At 44.2% G+C, this 17,801-nt stretch overlaps 1 protein-coding gene across 2 annotated transcripts; it reads right to left on the reverse strand.

Annotated features, from left to right (window-relative positions):
* Positions 1-1,614: 1,614 nt before the first annotated feature.
* EIF4H (eukaryotic translation initiation factor 4H) lies at positions 1,615-17,570 on the reverse strand. Of its 2 annotated transcripts, XM_074845729.1 has the most exons (7): positions 17,390-17,570; positions 11,567-11,748; positions 10,542-10,606; positions 10,334-10,433; positions 9,607-9,672; positions 7,545-7,703; positions 1,615-7,424 (listed from the first exon to the last, which is right to left on the reverse strand). In XM_074845729.1, the coding sequence occupies exons 1-7, from the start codon at positions 17,446-17,448 to the stop codon at positions 7,288-7,290; spliced, it is 768 nt and encodes a 255-aa protein (XP_074701830.1). In that variant the 5' UTR covers positions 17,449-17,570; the 3' UTR covers positions 1,615-7,287. The 2 variants fall into 2 exon arrangements, with proteins under 2 accessions (XP_074701830.1, XP_074701831.1); XM_074845730.1 differs by lacking the exon at positions 9,607-9,672.
* Between the last annotated feature and the right edge of the window lie 231 nt (positions 17,571-17,801).

The raw sequence follows: 17,801 nt of genomic DNA on the forward strand, positions 1-17,801 counted from the left end.
GACTCACTGCCACCGTACAGACGTTACCACAGTTGGCACAGGCCACAGCAAAGGCCCCTCGTGTTGGTCCCCTAATTGTCTCCCGGACGGACGCACACGACTGCTCAGCCCCTCTAGAGTGGGCAGAAGCTGTTGCTGTGCCCGAGGTGCAGAGCAGCAGGGTCACCCCCGGTGCATTACTTGGGTAGAGTGATGCCCTTCAAAGACATCGGTCCTCTTGAGAGGCCAACCACTTGATTTCTAACTTTGATTAGAAGGTAATTACTGCAGTATAGATTCTACCTCCTTTGTATTGCTCATGAGAAGGGCTTGGTGTAGGGGTTTAGGAGAGCCCTCACTCTGAGCACCTACCAACACAGCCATGAGTTCTGCACTTCAGGAGGCCAAACCAAGCCCCCTCTCTGACACACACACAATAACCCCTCAGACACCAAACCCAGTCTGGGATACCAGGCTCTAGAATGTGTCTGTCCTCTCCCTCCTGTAACCCCTGTGCCTCATCTAGAGCTACTGTTAGAAACCATTTCTGGTCTGATAAAAGGTCAAAGACACAGGAGCATCATGCTTTTATCGACTGCAATAAATTATATAAAACACCACATTACAATTTCACCTTTCCATGTCCTTTTCAAAGCTTACCCATTTCAGCTTGGTTTTGTTTTCCTCCCATAACAAACACATAGCATCTACTCCCTCAATCAGTTTTCCCAGCTTACCGAACCCTCTTTTTCTCCTTTAGATGCATAGCTAACCAGCTGTAGAAAGATCTTTTTGGGTCTAGAGAGGTCATGAGAACCCATTTTCCACCCTGCCCAGCTTACCTGCTGGGACTCAGAGACTGAATGCCCTGGGGGCCAGTTCACATCCTTTCAGATAAAGGTGGGGTCTGCACAAAGACGGGCTGGTTTTGCTTGAGCCAGGTGTTGTGACTAATGCTGATCAGAAATTAGGAGTGAAACAGTAACTAGAAAACTGCATCATCTAAATCTGACCTTTCTGCAGAAACACACCCAATGCTGAAAGTTTTGAGGAAAGGTTTCTGACCTCCAACAGGCTCTTTCTCCTGAACTTCATAAACTTTGTGAATCAAGTGCTGCCTACTTTGCAGGAGACCAGACTCTCCCTTGCTTTGGGACCAGAATAAGCACGCATCTCATCCCAACCACTAATTATTTGTCTTGGTTTTATTACAGCAGCTTCAGTGAAAGCCACGTCTTGGAGGAAATTTCCTGACATGCTAAAGCAGTGCATGCACACTCTTGTATCGACCAAGAAACGTCTTTCCTCTTAACTGCAGTCGCATGAGTGTTTCCCCAGCTAAAGGGGAAGTGCCACCTCCTCCCCTGCCCCAGTTGCACGCCCCACTGCAAATCTGATCTCACTGGCCTGAAACCAAAAGCAGCTCCGTTACAGCTGAAGATACATGCTGCTACCACCCAGTGGAAAGACAGCTCACAGCTAGGATTTCTGGGTGCTTTACAAAAATTTGGCCAAGTAAGGTTTGCAAAGACTAATCCTGTACATCCTTATGGTGCTACAAAGCTTCTTCCCATTCTTATTCTGCTTAGTTCATCTTTGTAGACACAATAATTCTTAAATTTGAACACAAAAACCTAGAAGGTTTGAATGCTTTTATTTCATTTTTTATACAGCAATACAAATTATACAGATTCAGTACAGTACAGATTTTGCAGGGGTTTATAGAGGTACTTAGTGATTTTTTGGTTTATTTAAAAGAAAGAAGCAAATCTTGGGAGCACGGTGACATGAACCAAACAATCTCATAGTAGGAAGCAAACCCCTACCATGGGGAACACTAACCTGGCTGAAACCTACTGGGCAGTAAGGTGGTGGCAGCGTTCCCGGCAATAACGCACCCGAAACATCAACCCTGGGATACTCTAGAGCTTTACACAAGAATTTGTGAGCTTACAGGTAAGCAGGTCGTTCCTGTAACAGCACTGAAAGTCCTTAAAGCCCTTGGATGCAGTTTGCTGCAAGGGGGACAGAAATGAGGGAAACTGATGTTAAAATTAACCTGCCGCTGAGCAGGCAATGTCATGGAACAGAGTCATTGCAGCTACGGGAAAGGAAACTATAAAATGCTTCAGTCACCCAAACAGCTACAGTAAGATGAGGAACATGATGTTAGACCTAATAACAGCGACACCGTACGCACACTGTGACACCGCACGGGCAGCCACAACCTGATCTCCCGTTTCTTGCACCCATGGAAGCGCTGGGTTTAAGTGAGCTGACACGGGGAGGAACCAGCAAAGCTCCCGGGCAACCCCAACGCGCAGGATAGGTGCAAGCTATACACCTACAGCTTTAGTGGTTTGCCTCTCCAGTTAGTCCAGAACATACAATGTCATCAAGATATTGCTACTACTAATGTGCATCAGGCTTGAGAGTCAAGTGAAGGATTAAGTCCTTCAGAGAGCAGGGTCAGAGAAGATGATTACACCATTTTAAATGCTTCTAATCAGTTCGGTTTAATATCACTATAGTGAGTGGTATCAGAAATAACAGAATAAATTGTAGATTATATAGATAAAATGTATGCACCCAATAAAAGATGGCCCTCTGCCACTTCAGATATACCTGATTCCTCGAAATCCTGCAGTGGGGTAAGTGGCATTTGAGAGGAAGGATTCAGTTAATCAGATTAGAAAATTCCAATCTCAGTTGGAAATCAAATTCCTCTTCAGCCACAGAAACTCCCCTCTCTAAAAATTTAAGACAAGCATCACCTACAAAATTGCATCCCAAGAATCCAGTCCAGAGGAGCGTCCTTGAGAACTACAAAGGATGCTGCACTAGAATAGGCCAGGATGTACGAACAGCCCCATTCCTTCAGAGCCTTCGCTCTCGGCTGGGAGTGAAACACAGAAACCATCAGAGTGTAAAACATCAACTTAACACAGATTTAAAGATGCTCACTGTTAACAGCTTATTGCCCCTGTTCTTGCTGTAAGCCAGTGTGAATAACCATGAGAAGTACTTCCACACACTGAGAAGGAATGATGTTGGTGTAGAAAACCAGTGATCGATGCCTGGCTTCAAACTGCACTGCTTGGAGCAAACCTGACACATGCAGCCTTTGTCCAAAACAGACTCTAGGAGAGCAGGGATTCCTGGAAACCCGTCACGCCAAACAGCTCTGTTCAAAGCAGTCAGCGGGACAAGGGCTGCTCTGCAAGTTGCTACATGCAAGCACTCTGATGAAGGGGTTGCACGTGCGTTTCAAAATTTCCTGGCTTTATTATTAAATCTTTTCTACAAAAAGGAAAGGTTGCAATATCACAGGATTTGCTCCAAAATTCTCATGATTTTATCATCTTTTCTGAAGACAAGACAGCAGCTAGTACTACACGTAGCAAATGCTCCTACTATACTATGTGCTAAAGTCAGGACTGAAACTATAATAGAATTCATAAGACAAGTTGAAAAATATCAGCATCATCCAAAATTGCCCTGGGATGGGCCACATTCACTCTCTATCACAACCAGCTCTGGACACCTAAGCAGAACTTCAGAAATTCATGGTCAGCATTGGAGACTTTTAGTAGTGCCAGCGCATCTCAGTAGTAGGTTAACACCTTGTTTCTATTTAGGAAGGCAAGTAAGCCACCCTCAAGGGCATAAATTTAACTTGACTCCATCACCAGCCCATCATTTGACTATGTGAACACTCCTTCACCTCTTTCTTCAGCCACCAGAACATTCATGACCACAAGCACCAGGAGCCCCCTTGGATGCTGTTACAGACTTGCACGGCCCAGTGAGTTGGCAACACACCCGTGCCAGCACTGGGCTGCTGCCATTAGAGGACCGGGATTAGCTCTCCCAGGACCACTCCTGGGCTTGGGAGCTCAGTGGGGTTTATTTTTTGGTGGTTGACAGTGGAGTTCTGCAGCACACTAGATGCACACTGCTTACTTCTGACTGTCCCACAGCTCTTCCAGAGACACCACACCAGCCGTCCCCACCTGCAACCCAACCAGAGAAACGCAACAAAGTACTTTCTACAGTAGCAAAGAAAATTCAATTTCCGTTCCAAAAACTGTCTGCTACATTCCTGACTTCAGTTTTGTTTAGTTTTCAAGTTCAAGCTTGACGAAAGCTCTGCACAGCTACTAGAAATAACTTGGTGAGAAGATGAACAGCCACAGAGTGAATTATCCGTTTGTTACGACTGTTGGTAACCTCCTCGGTCTAGGCTTTGCCATGCCAGGCTTAGCTTTAAGCTGCAAGTAAAATTAAGCATTACACATTAAATCTTAACTGCTTTTTGCTGGTAGGATGGGGAAAAAATAATCTTGCTTCCTCCTACAAAACTTAAATGCTACATCCATATATTAAATATAGTTTTGTCAGCTGTTGATACAAGCGTTTGATACGCTTCTGTATAGGAAAATGTTAATTAAATTTTTGAAGGGGGAAAAGAAAAAGGACTGGAGGAATCTGACCCTAAGCCATGAGAAGCATAATGCAGAACGCTCTGAGGAAACCAGGCAAACATTAATGTTTGCATCTGAAGAGCTACTTAAAAAAAATAAATAATTAAATGTTATTGGGATTAAGCTGCATTCATTAGTGAGAAACCCTTCACCAAACAAGTATTAGCAGATACAAAAAAATATTTATAGGGCTAAGATGAGCCATTTTGCATCTCTCTACCCTTCTCACAGATCAGTGTGACTTTCCCCCAGGCAGGGATGAAGTCCTACCATCGGGAGGTCTGAAGGGCCAGCTGTGAGCGAGCCCCGGGGCAGGAGCCGAAGACCATCCCCGCCCTGCTCTTCCATGTAAGACTCAGGTTATCCTTCAGGTAGGGCAGGCAGGGGCCAGTACACCAGGGCAGGGTTGGATTCTCTGCTCCAGGTGTTGTAAGGGCAGGTCTAAAGAGAGAGTGGAGCAGCCTGAGGGGCTGGAAGGCAGGAACACTTTCCATCCTTTCACGCTCTGGAAAGCGGTAAAACCAGCAGGAAGGTCAGAGCTCGTTCCCTCAAAGCCCGGCTCTGCCGCCCTTAGCTCCCTGCAGCAGGCCTGCGCTTCAGCCAGGGCAGCAGCCTCCTCAACAGCTACGTCGAGTGGGAAGCAGGGCAGCTGGAAAAGCTGGGAGAAACAGGGCAAGACAGCAGCAAGCAGATCTATTGACTTTGTCCTAGCACAAGGGCTCCACACTCAAGTTCACTGCTCCGAGGGGAAGGACACACCCTCGGGCAGGGGACTGTGGCCGGGGGGGGCAGCAGAGCCCAGCCTGTGGGGAAGGGCCCGGCGCTGCCAGCCCAGCCCAGCCACACGGCTCAACAAAGAACTGGGGCTCACTTCCACTTGTACCCGGCCTTCACCTCAGTGTCCTGCATGTTCCAGCACTTCCTTAGATTAGATTCCTCCCCTTTTTCTTTTCCCCCCCCCGCCGCCCCTTATTGTATAAGAAGGGTCTGGTACTGCTTCCTCAGAAAATTTAAGGAAGCAAATTTCCAAATTTTCACAATGTTTGAAAACTGAGGGGGGTGGAAAAACATGCTATAGCAGACTCAAATAAAGACCAATGTTAAATATTACTTAACGTTTTCTTTTATTTAAAAGATCATTCACAAAATACCATATCCATAAATTTATTTTGTTATGAAGCAGAATGTGTTAAGTGTTTGGAATTTTTCTTTTTTTTTTTTTCTTTTTTTTTTTTTTTACATTTAGAAGTCAACTGTTTTGATTAGAGGTGAGTTTTTATATGGGAATTTGTTCTTAAAATCTTTTCCACATTGAAGATGTAAATAGGTCAATTATCGGTTTGGAATACAACCACACAAATGCATGTCTGTCTTAAATTAAGTATTAGTGTTAGACAAATGGTTCTTATCTCAGAAGCAGATTAAGTGACAGGCAGAAGAAAGGGAAGTTCTGTAAATTGCTGGGACTCTGACATTACAAAGGTAACTTTAGGGAAGAAACTCACTCCTAGCAGTGACGCTGGCAGGGAAGCAGCCACACTTCCAAACCCCTCCTGCAAGCCCCCCGCTGTGCTGGCTGTTTTATCTGAAAGCTGTCAGCACTAGCATTAGGGGCCCAAGTTTTTCTCATGCGTTGGACACATCCACACTTCCGTGTTGTAGATCCAGGTTTGGTTTTTAAACATTAATCTCTCTCTCCTTTTACTCCAGCCTCTCCTCCCCTCCCTCCTCCCACACAACACCGGCAAGAAACATTTCAAGTGAAGAGAGATGCAGCAATTAGAGATGCTTTTTACCCAAACTTCTACATGAAGAGAATCTACAGCAGAACGATTTCTACTCTGCCTATTTCCAAGGTAGTCTGAAAGCAGAGGTCTTAGAACTGTACACCATTGGGCAAAGAAATACAGGGGATAATGGCAATGCCATACTGCACGGCAAAGTATACACTCCTTAAACAAAAATTAAAAAGTCAATTTTATTTGTAGAAACTTTGTTTAAAATTTTACCAAACATGTAAAACCCAAAAAAGTAAGCAGAAAGAGCCAGTGAACAGTTGTGCTCAAACAGCACATTTTTGCAGCACTAACCTTGAGCTCAGAGGTGTAGTATTATACCATTCTGAAGTCAACAGCCACCAGCAAGAGTGTGCTGGCAGATGCTTTATCCATCCTGATTCCACCACCTATTCACGAGGCTTCTCGACAGCCAATTTTACTTGCATTATTAAATTGATACTTCCTGATAACCTGTGTGAAAGGGCAGCTGTGCCCCTTAGTTTTATAAGGGGCTGTGCTGTATACAGTAACTCTATCACCAATTGTCATAAATGGTATTTCACTACTTGGTTAGAACTGTAAATTTCTCTGTTCAACTCATCTGGAGTCTCCAGTTTTCCTCTTCAGAGCCACAGCAATACAGAACAAGACATGCAGGTCAGAAGAGGAGCACTGAGGAAGTAAAAGGAAACAATACAGGGAAATAACTAAGTCTAACCTGTGCTTCTAAAGTAAAACAAACCCAGAAAGGAAGAAGTGAAGCAGCACCTTTGTCCAGAGACCTCCACACCTGTGGAAGCAGCTACACTGCCTTATCTACTGGCACTGTGCTGCTTGGAAGGAAACAGAAGAGGGAAACTCAGCACAAAGCAGGCACTAGATACAGCAAAGCCAAGAACGTACTAAAAACCACTTGTTAACAGCTGACATGCATTCACAAGCTCTGTATTTTCGGTTTCAAAGAGGACAAATACCAGATGGCAGGAATGGTAAACTGTACTGTCTTGCTTTTTCTCCCGCCTCCCCATTCCCTCTCAACCCCAAACTCAGTCGTGCTCTTTTACTACTTCCTCTCGGGGCTTGGCTCCACCAAAGATAGCAGAGTTTGGGTTGGCTACTTGATTGAGGGGAGTAGCAACTGTTCGAGGTTTGAGCTGAAGTCGGGGTCGCTGTGCTCTTTCCTCTGAAAGAAAAAACATTACGGTTTTAAGATCTGTCAAGGGTAGTAGCTTTAACCTGACAAAGAAAGCAGGAGTCTCCTTGGTGGAGGACGATGGAATTACAGAAGATATAAAGAGTTTACCTTCTGTTGGCTCTCTGAAGTCCATGGAAGATCCACGAAGGGGAGGCCCGTCTCTGAAGCGACCAGTGCCACCACTTCCCATCGAGGCACCTGGTGGTCGCCGGTCTCCAGGGCGGGTTCCTCTGCCCCGGCCTCCCAAGAAGTCATCATCTTTGAATCCTGAAGACAGAAGGCAGTGAATTTAAAGAGCACATTTTGCAATGCTTTTAATCTAGATTTTTATCTGTATCACTGGAAGACCTTGCAAGTCACTGCTATCAGTCCAAGATGACGCACTGAGAGCCTTTGTCTGTAGACAGATTGCTTCACAGATCTCTAACACGTTCTAGAACAGTCATGCAGATTCCATTTGAAACCACGTACTATGTCAAGCTCAGAAACTGCTTTATCCACCTAGAGGCTTACTGGAGTGTTGGAGAGTGGCAGTGGCTCATCAGTTGAGCTTAAAATATGAACTTCAGCTGCAGCTTCACATTGTTAACATCATTAGCTGAATTCAGAGACAACACTAGAAGTACTTGGGGTACTTCCATAGCCAGACCACACTGGCTACAGCCTTAGCGTGAAATCTGCAGGAGCAGAGCAAATGGGGAATAGCTGGGGAGTATACAGTCCTTCTAAAACAGAGCCTTTGAAAAACAGAGCAAAACCCCAAGGCTTTTTAGTTGTACTATAAACTGACCAGGCATTTACCAGACTAATTAAAGAGCGGGGAAAAAAAAAACCAAAACAATTCAGACTTTAGATATGAAACTGACTGCATTTCTTCAGTTTATGTATCAAAAAAAAAAAATCAAGAACTGTCTGCCACTGACTGGAGTTCCAGTCTGTACCAATGGCTATCCTAGACTATTTCTCCAAGTCCCCATCATCTGCACTCAATGGGAGGATGCTTCAGGCTAACAGCACACCTAAGGGGAATATACTCAGTTTTTCAGAAGCCACCTGGAAGAGAAAGTTGTTTTGTTCCCATCTGAGATTTTCCTTTCCACTTCAGTATTTGGTAGAGTTGCAGAGCTGTCCCTTACTTACTTCAGTGCCAAACAACCATCTTTAAAGACTTGATCCAGAGCAAGGCTGTACAACCTGAGAAGAAAAGCTTCTGTAGCAACTAAGACTTAAATGCTAAACTTTTGGCTCACAAATCACTCATCCGGCATCTAACAAGCTGAAGTGCATCCACATTTGCAGAAGCTGCCAAAGAAGGTAAAAAGCTGTGACACCAGAACGCTTAGCTATGAAGGCAGGTTAAGCGCAGCACTGTAGCAAGCTTCCTCTCTCCAGCACCATGCTTCAGTTTCATGCTAGTGGCAAGGACACGCTTTGTTACCGCTCCTTCTACTTTGTCCGTTCCACTCACACAGAGACCAGACATTGCAGAGTTGCACTTGCCAACATCTCCCCATCAGAAAATGGACCAAACCCACGACTTCAGAGGACAAAAGCAATTGTGTTAATGTCACCGTGGATTCTACTAGCTAGAAACTGACTGGAAGTCAAGAGCAAACCTGGTGGCTCCATCACTACCTTCCACTCAGCAAGTTCAGTCATTTGCTGCAACTTGCATTACTGTAACTGGTCTAAAAGTTTAGGAACATTTTGCATTTAAAAGTGCTTTGAAACACTAACTCATCTTTGGAGAAGTCAGTTGCTTCAGGGATACACGTAGAATGATGTCACATCTCCTTAAGGAGAAAGCCTCTGCTCTGAAATAATGCAGTATCAGCTTTTCCACATGATCTGTCTGCTTCTGCTACTATTCAGGAATGTACCTGGCCACATGTTTGAGAAATGCTTAAAATCTAGACACCACAGGCTACATTTGAACAAGTATTCTGTCATTTAGGATTGTTTCATAAAATTTACAATCAAGACTCTTTCCTCCATTATAAGGCAATGGAAGATTCCCCCTGAAGAATCCCACTGCAGCTGCAGTATGTCCAGAGTTGGCATACAGTCGATTCAGTCAACACAGTAATGGGGACAAATGTCGCTGACATGAAAATGAGAACATTCCTGCGCCTTTTAGGCTGCCTATCTGTATAAGTGTTAATACTGATACCAGAATTGAAGTCATCTCTGGAATCCCATCCACCTCCTCTGGATTCTCGGGAACCTCCTCCCATTCCTAGGAAAAAAGCCACAATTGTGTTCAGGTCTGAAGCTGTGCGAAAGACTGATCAAGGGGATACCAAACCAAGTTTCAGTCCTTCAACATCCAAAGTCATGCTGCTGAAGATCCTTTTGTTTTGGTACTACCAAGTTCCATTGCATAGGAACAAAAGGTCAGTGTAAGTTAACCAAGAATAAGCGGTCAGAAAAGTTTCTCTAACACACATTCAACAGAAACCTTCAGTGAGTCCAGTTCAATTAAGCTTCAACTACAGCAAAGCCTGTTTTTACACTGGAACAGGAGATAGACAGTCCAAAATCAGTATTTGTCTACTTGTGCTTACTTAGCTTACTCACTTTCCTTACATCATAATAAAATAGTAGCAGATCAGACTGTTGGACTTATAATTGTCCTCTGCAAGACACTGTACATCACTAGGGGTATTGGTCTCACTTCCTGGGCTAGGAGTGACAACATATTCAGCTTTTGGACACACAGCGCATCTATATTCCAGACACTTCAGGAGCGGCAGCAGCTAGGTTAGAAATGTGTATATACACATAAAATTTCTCCTTTCTATATAATCTCCATGTTTACTCGCATGCCTTGTCTTAGCACCAGAAGTCATAACTACAACCATTCCATTTAAGAAGGTATTTAGAAAAAAGGAAGTCACCTCTGTCATCAGGCCCGCCACCTTTTCTGAAACCAAAGCCACCTTTATCCTGTTTTCTGCCTTCTGCTATGTCCACTCGGAGTGATCGGTCACCCAAAAGCTGTTAAATAAAGGGGAGAATCTCTTCAGAATGTATCCTATCGCTGCCAAGAAGTTTGAGACTTGTGCTTATCTTTTTATTTCACAAATTAATTGCAAATATACTTACTGCACCATCATACGTAAGAGCTTCCTTGAGTGACTCCACCTCATCAAACTCTACGTAACAAAATCCTGTAAGAAGAACCTCACAAGTTAATACCAGCACTTTAAAAGTTCTTTGTAAGAAGCTACTCTTCCTGCACATCTGCTAATAGCCTCTCTTCCCTTTCAAACATGGGCTACAATTTAAGTGCAAGATGTACACAACTCAGAAATCAAACATCAATGATGAATAAATTTACCCATGCCTATTAATGATGGGGACAAATCCTGAAACAGAATTCTGTATGGGCACTATGCAAATGCCAAGAGCCCAATCAATTCCCTTTAACATAAGGTTTTCATTACAGATTAGTTTTGATCTATGCTTTTAAACAGTTCTTTAGCCCAATATTGACATTTGGTTACTAGTATTTTTAAACAAGAAGCTGAAGTACCCGTTTGCCCAGCAATCTGATCTTGTGTCATCACAGCATTTAGTGAATTCATTCCTTTTCTAAGGCCCTCTGTCACCCAAGTAACTGACAAATATACTCCCTCTCCACTGGCCAATTCTAATGGAAATCAGATTTACATCTAGAACAACTGGATTGCTTATCTACTTGCTTTTTCTCCTGTCTACTAAAAAAAGACAGAGCTGAAGCAATGGGAGGTTTCTGAACTAATGAAAGATTGTGCAAGCACTCAATACTTAAGGTCGTGGATCTTAAGTGGGTCAGACTTCAGCTTTGTTAGAATTCATACAAGACAAACAAGGTTTGAGGAAGTCCTTTTATGGCAGGGCAAATTGCCTCTTTGTCCCTCAGGTTAGTCTGTATCTTAAGATGATAGAAGTAACAGTGAATCTTATTCAAATGAGATGTTTACTTGTTAGTGAATGAGAAACCTGCCTAAATCAACATAAAGAACAGAGATCAACAAACTAACTGCACTTTAGAGCAGACTGAAATTCCCCATTACAGTGACTTTAGAAGCACTTCATTTTCTCCTACCAGTTAGCCGTCTACAACTAAGTCAACTCAGAACACTCACCTTTAAATTTGTCTGTTTCCTTGTCTCTGACTAGTCGTACACTCCTTACACTGAGATCCTTGAAGATGGCATCTATGTCTCCTTGAACAGTGTTGAAGGGTAGATTTCCCACATATGCTGTGAACGGGGGTTCTGTTGGCAGCTCTTTCTGTTTGCGGGAACCAAGGCCGCCACCACGAGACCTGTCAAAAGAAAGCACAGTGTCTCTGGAACCTGACCCCCAAGGCAGCCAGCAATATAGTATATAGCACCGTTCAGGTGCTGTTTGACTTTTTGGAAGTGGATTTTTCCACAGCTTTGGTTAGTTTTTCTATCCCTTTGCCTGTACCTGACACTTCCACTACTGGACAATTCCTTTCTAGTATTACCTGATGCAGGACTTCAGTGGGAAAACAAATGAACAAGATATTTAAATAGTTACTGAGCTCACCTGTAATGTAAATGATGAATGCCCTTCCTTCTCATCCCACAATTCATTAAGAAAAGCAGCATAAGGTTATCTCTACTGTCCTCTCCTCAAAAACATTACTTCTTAAAAAACACATCCTAGACCAGATTTTAAGATTAATTTATAGCAGTGAAGAAATACTTGCATGGCACAGGCTCGTCAACTTCTCCTGAAATTAAGCTGGATCCTATGCTTTGAACTAAATACTATATTATCAACATCCACTTCACAATCATCTACATTATTTCAGCAGCATTTAGCTTAAAGAAACATCTTCTCCTAACTCTGAAGTTATTGCCAGATGTCTGGACTAGAATGCTTTGAATTGAACAGAATAAAAAACTTGGTTGAGCAAGGCATTCTAAGGCAGAGAAACCAATTTCAGTGCTATTTAGATGTTTACTTCTTCCTTTGTGTCTCATGAGCTACAGACTGAGGGAAACTAAGTTGTCTTTTCCTATCTTTTCCCTCAGTCTCAGGTAAGGCTATTGGCCTTGGCTGCTGAAAAACTAGACTGTACCAGCTAATTCTTTGCTGTATTAATGTAACACATCTGTGTGTTGATTTCCTGTAGAGCCTAAACTTCTCCAGCTAACTGATCTCCTTTGAAGCGAGCAAGATTTGCACTGTGGGCACAAGGCAACCTTAAGTTACAGATGCTTCTAGACTACAGGATGCCAGTGTCACTGGTTCCAACACCATCTGCCCACCTGAGCAATCTTTGAGTGTTACCTGAGATCCCTACCTACTACTCTGCCCACGTTCTCTTCAACACCTTACTTTTACTGGGCTTTGTTCATGTCTGCTCTCTGTCCCAGGGGCATTTAAAAGCACGGTGGAACACAAACTGTACCAACCAGGATTTGCTAGGGTGACATGAACTAATTAGATTTCTGCAGAATCCTACCTAAAATACAGAAGGTCAAAGAATTTTATTATTTCCTTTTATTCTGGCAGGTTGCATGCAGCCAGAAAATCTACTGGGCAAGCAATGTACTTGTCTGCCTTTTTTTTTGTTCATTCCAGAATAAATATTTTATTACTAATGAATGAGATAATGCAGAAATCTTGAATAAGATTCCTTAACTCTGCCTAGGTAAGCTGTCATTTGTGCCTTTTTATGGTAGCAGCTCCGTGCAGGAGTCATTTGTCACCAACACTATCAGCATGCTGCTAAATGTACTTGAATCACAACCTACATATCTTTAATTAGTGTCCACCCAGGTTTGTATTTTAGCATTTTTGACAATATTCTTCATATGCCTTTGTCTCATTAACAAGTCAGAGTCAAAAAACATACTGGAGAACTAAAGGCTCTATAGTTGGGTGCGGTGTATGTATAGCAGAATTAGCTTTAGTCACAAGACTAAGTTTTAAGGAGAAAATCCAAGAAAGCCAAGTTGCTCTTCATTCTTTGTTCTCATCTATGGCCTTACAAACAGCTGTAAAATACCCTATTAATTTTCAGCCCAAAATCTTATTTTTTATGTTCTATAGGAACATCAAAATTGCTTCAGCTGAGTTTAAAAGGAGCATTCCCTCCTTCTACACATTCTCACCATGTTCCCTAGACTGCCAGTCATCTTGTTCAGTAAGCTGATTGATCTAAAAACTTGTCTTAAAGTTGAATTGTCACCCAGATCAACAAGGTGATCTGAACAGCTGCAAAGAGCACTGGTGCCAACATGGGAAGGAAAACAAAAACCAGGGCTGGAACTACAGCTTTCAACAGCAATCTCCACTCAGACAATCTGAGCTGCTTCTGAAACCACACCCACAAGTCAGCAATCCCCAAAAGAATTTTTTGTGCTACAGACAAACCTTGTTTCTACCATAGCATACCAGAACTTCATGGGGTGTGTGTGTGGAAATCCATACCCCATTGTGCAATCCCTACTGACATTAAGTTGGAAAATGAAGTATTCTTTCTGAATTTGATCCATTAAGGCCTTAGTTATCAAATATATAAATATATATTTTGCATTTTAGTCTCAATTTGAAGAACAGGAATGGTCACTAACTAGGTTCCAAACTAAGCTTCCTACAGAATCCAGGTATAGCCACACAAAAACTGTTTCTACGCTTCCCTACATTTTTTCAACATTGAAACAGTGAAATAAAAAAAAAAAAAGGCTGACTTCAGTAACCAAACAATGAGATTGAAAGAAGATGCTCTCATTTGTAACAAAATAGGACAGGAGTCAACTAGGATTAAAAACATATCTGAGCTAAGTGAACTGGGTCACACCAAAGTGTTAAATGAATATCTGCATTTCCCACTCAGTGTAACTTTGGCTCAGACACAATTAGGTAATAATTATGTCATCTTAATGGGGGAATCTGAAAGACAACTGTTTGATTTCTTTTTCAGAAAACCAAAGCAGAAAGCTGAAGAGGAAAGCTTGCTTTTTGCAAATGCAGAAGCAGACATCCCTATAATTAGCCTTACTTTTTGGTGGACTGAGTTAATGACATTGTAAGGCCATATTGGGGTGAAAGAACAACCAAACTATCATTTTGAAGCTACTCTTCTAGATAGTTATTCTCTCTGGAAAACAAGATCTGTTGAAAGTTCAAAACAAAGAATATTTTGAAAGCTAGTAGTTGAGTTTAATAGCCTTTCACTAAGGATCAAAACAATAGTTGAGGATTTATCTTTCTGCACAGCACAGAGACAACAGCCTAACTGGATTCCAACGTTGGTGCTTTACCAGAGGCAGCACAAGGCTCAGCAGGGTGCAAGTTTTGTCAAGTCTCCAAGACCACAACTCCAAATACATACCCAATTCATTCAAGCAATCCAGTACATCTCTACAGTAAGCGTTAGATCTCTTCAACAAAAAGCTTACCCAAGCCTAAAACTTCAGAGACATTTATTAACACTAAATGGGTAAGACACAGGATCCAAAACACCAGAAGGATAAAGACTAGCTCTCTATTTTCACTTACTTGTACAGCACTTCAGCAGATGAATCTTAACCTTTAAGTAAGGTGCCCACCATTAAGCCCAAGTGCTTAAAGCCACACCTAAATAGTCTACCAGCAAGTCAAGAGTGATAAATACTCAGTTTCCTTCGACTTTGAGAAGCTCTACAGATGTTCAGAGTTTCTGTTAGGCCTCAGTATGCTTTGTTACAGGTTTGTGTGTCCAATTTTGGGCTCCAAAACATTTACCAAAAAGCTTTTATAGTAAGCCTTTTGTTATCAATGTCAGCAGCATGCTCTTCATCTGGAATAAAGTGACTTTTGCAGTGTATTATGCTTCAGTTCTTAATCAGTGCCCTACCAGACATGTCAGGTGTAGCAAAATCCCATCTCATCATGCCAGTCATATCCTGTTGCTCTTCCATCATAATTCTGAAGAGCATAAGAGGCAGGTAGCTTGCACACGTTAGAACTTGTCGGGCACTACTGTTTTCTATCTGTCACAGTTAAATCCTATGCTCACTCTCTATACAGACTAAAGGTTATATAAAACACAACTTCCACAAAAACTATTATATCTCAACTGAGTTTACTATTCTTACAGTTCTAGAGCACCTAAAAATTAGGAGTCACTTTAGCTTAAACATAGGATTCTTTAATCAGAACCTTCAAGAAGAACGTTCATGCTTTCATTACGCTACACATATTACAGGACTTTATACAAAGCACAGAGACCTGTTAAGGTCTGAAATCATGAATTAGCTGTTAGTAACTTACTAGTCATAATGGCAAATTAGATGCAAGTACAAGTTGCATGCCGATATTAGTAGCATCCGAAGCTTAAAACTACAGCTAATTCAGAATAAGCACATTTCCTCATTTGCAAAGGCATCTACTAATCAGCAGAACACCTTTAGCTCACAAAAACAAGTATCCAGGTCTTGCCTGAGAGCAAGTCAAAGTAGTCCGTTAAAGAAATCCGAGTATGAAAATAATATTTAAACTTTATTACTTCATAGAATGTGCCTACATTGACTAGGATAGACTGTATAGTAACATCTGAATTTATTATGTGCGTCAAGTGTCACTTTAAGCTGCTGTCAAGCTGTCAATGTTATTTGTTACAGAATTTTAAAAAGCAACAAAATTGTTAAGTGGCTACATCATCTGTTTGCTCTGGGACATCTCTTCTTTAGACACAAAGATATCTACACATAAAAAGGAGCTCACAAAGCTTAAGTGTTAGAATGTTTCCAAACACAAGAACACTCACTCCTGTTACAACCTCAGCAGCAGCTCCTCCCTGCTGCCTAAACAGCCTGAAATGAAACTGATTTGTTCCTCTAAGAACAGGAAAGGACAAGAACACTGTTGATCAGGGAACATATCTTGGAAGATTAGATTATAAAACAGCAGACTTGTTAAGATTTGTTTGCAAAGATAGTTTTTTTCATAGTTTTATGCCTACTGTTGTATTTTAGTGCACACAGAAACTTAGATGACACCAACCTTCAAAAAAGTCAATTGCTAATTGCATCTTCCTAACCTGATTTCAGACAAACTTCGTAATTGCTGGTTACTGTTTTTGTAGCTCCTCCCTATACGCACTCTCTAGCAAAGAAACAGATGAGACAAGCCCTATTCCTAAGGATCAGAGATTTGGTTGGAATCAGCACCCGGAGCCCCGGATAACGCAGGACGGCGGCTCACAGCCCTCCCCGACCGGAGGCAACACAAAGCCCTCCCATTTCCTCCCCGCTGCAGGCATCACCATGCTGCCCGCTCCGGGGGCGCCGCAGCAGCTCCCCCCGCCGCCGGGGACTTGGCCGTGCGGAGCTCGTCCCGCCAGAACAAGGGCCTCTCGCCCCCCTGCAGTCCTTCACGGGGCTCCCTCCTCCCATCTCCCGGTCTGTCCCTACAGGAGCTCCTCACGGCCTCCCCTGGACCTGGCCCAGCACCTCCCTAAATCCACCCCACCCCCCCGCAAACTCGCCTTCGGGCCGGCGGGAAGGCAGCTACACCCTCCTCCTCCTCCCGCCTCATCCCAACCCGCCAGGCCCTAAACCTTGCGGCACTCACCCCGCGTAGCGAGGGGACGGCCGCTACCCGCTCCCGGGACACCGCAGCCTCCTCCTCACGTCACAAAGCGAGCTCGCCAAAGCCGGAGGGAAACGCGCCTCGCCGGGCTCACCCCCGTCCCCCGGAGAAAGGAAGGCGGCGGGGCAAGACGGGCCGGAAAGGTTCCTAGAGGCAGCGTCGCCCCGTCCCTCTCTCCACCCGCCCCTCTGCCGTGCCCGCCCGCCATCTCCACAGGGAAAGGGGCTGGCTAGGCCCTGCCCGGCCGGGGGGGGCGCGGAGCGCCACTCCTTCCTTCCCTCCCTGCTCCGGCGGGAGCCCTCGGCGCAGCCTAGAGGCCCAGGCCCCGGCGCCGCCCGCAGCGCCGCGCTTACCCCCGGCCGCCGCCGAAGCTGCTGTAGGCCCGATCGTCATAGGGATCAAAATCCGCCATCGCCACCTCAGCCTCCTCCCCGTGCGAGCGTGACAGGACCGCGCCCGTAGGACCCCGCGCCGCTTATATACGGCGGAGCGCGGGCCGGGGCTGCCGCTCGCGGTGCCTGTCTGCAGCGCCCGCCCCGCCGGGGCCGTCTACGCTACTGCCTGTCGAGAACTCCCGGCGCCTGGGCGCTGCCCCGCCGCGGCTCTGCCTGCGCCGCCTTTGCCGGGGGCTCCCGGGATGGGCTCGGTAAGGGCCGCGGGGCTCGGGGCTGGGCGTTTATGGGTGACACAGCCGAGGCCTTTGGGTCCGAAGCGTGCTTGAAGTGCCCCGCTGTCAGTCCCTGGCCTCTCGCCTGTCCCCGAGTC

This window comes from Strix aluco, chromosome 19, assembly GCF_031877795.1.
Source record: "Strix aluco isolate bStrAlu1 chromosome 19, bStrAlu1.hap1, whole genome shotgun sequence".
Lineage (NCBI taxonomy): Eukaryota > Metazoa > Chordata > Aves > Strigiformes > Strigidae > Strix > Strix aluco.

What these genes read in the sequence shown, in the direction of transcription:
- EIF4H (XM_074845729.1), bottom strand. Translation starts at nt 17,448, where the DNA reads ATGGCGGATTTTGATCCCTATGACGATCGGGCCTACAGCAGCTTCGGC. An exon ending in TGGCGGGCCTGATGACAGAG is followed by an intron (nt 9,673 to 10,333) that starts GTGACTTCCTTT and finishes CTTTTTTCCTAG; the next exon opens with GAATGGGAGGAGGTTCCCGA. An exon ending in CAGAGATGACTTCAATTCTG is followed by an intron (nt 7,704 to 9,606) that starts GTATCAGTATTA and finishes TTCTGTCTTCAG; the next exon opens with GATTCAAAGATGATGACTTC.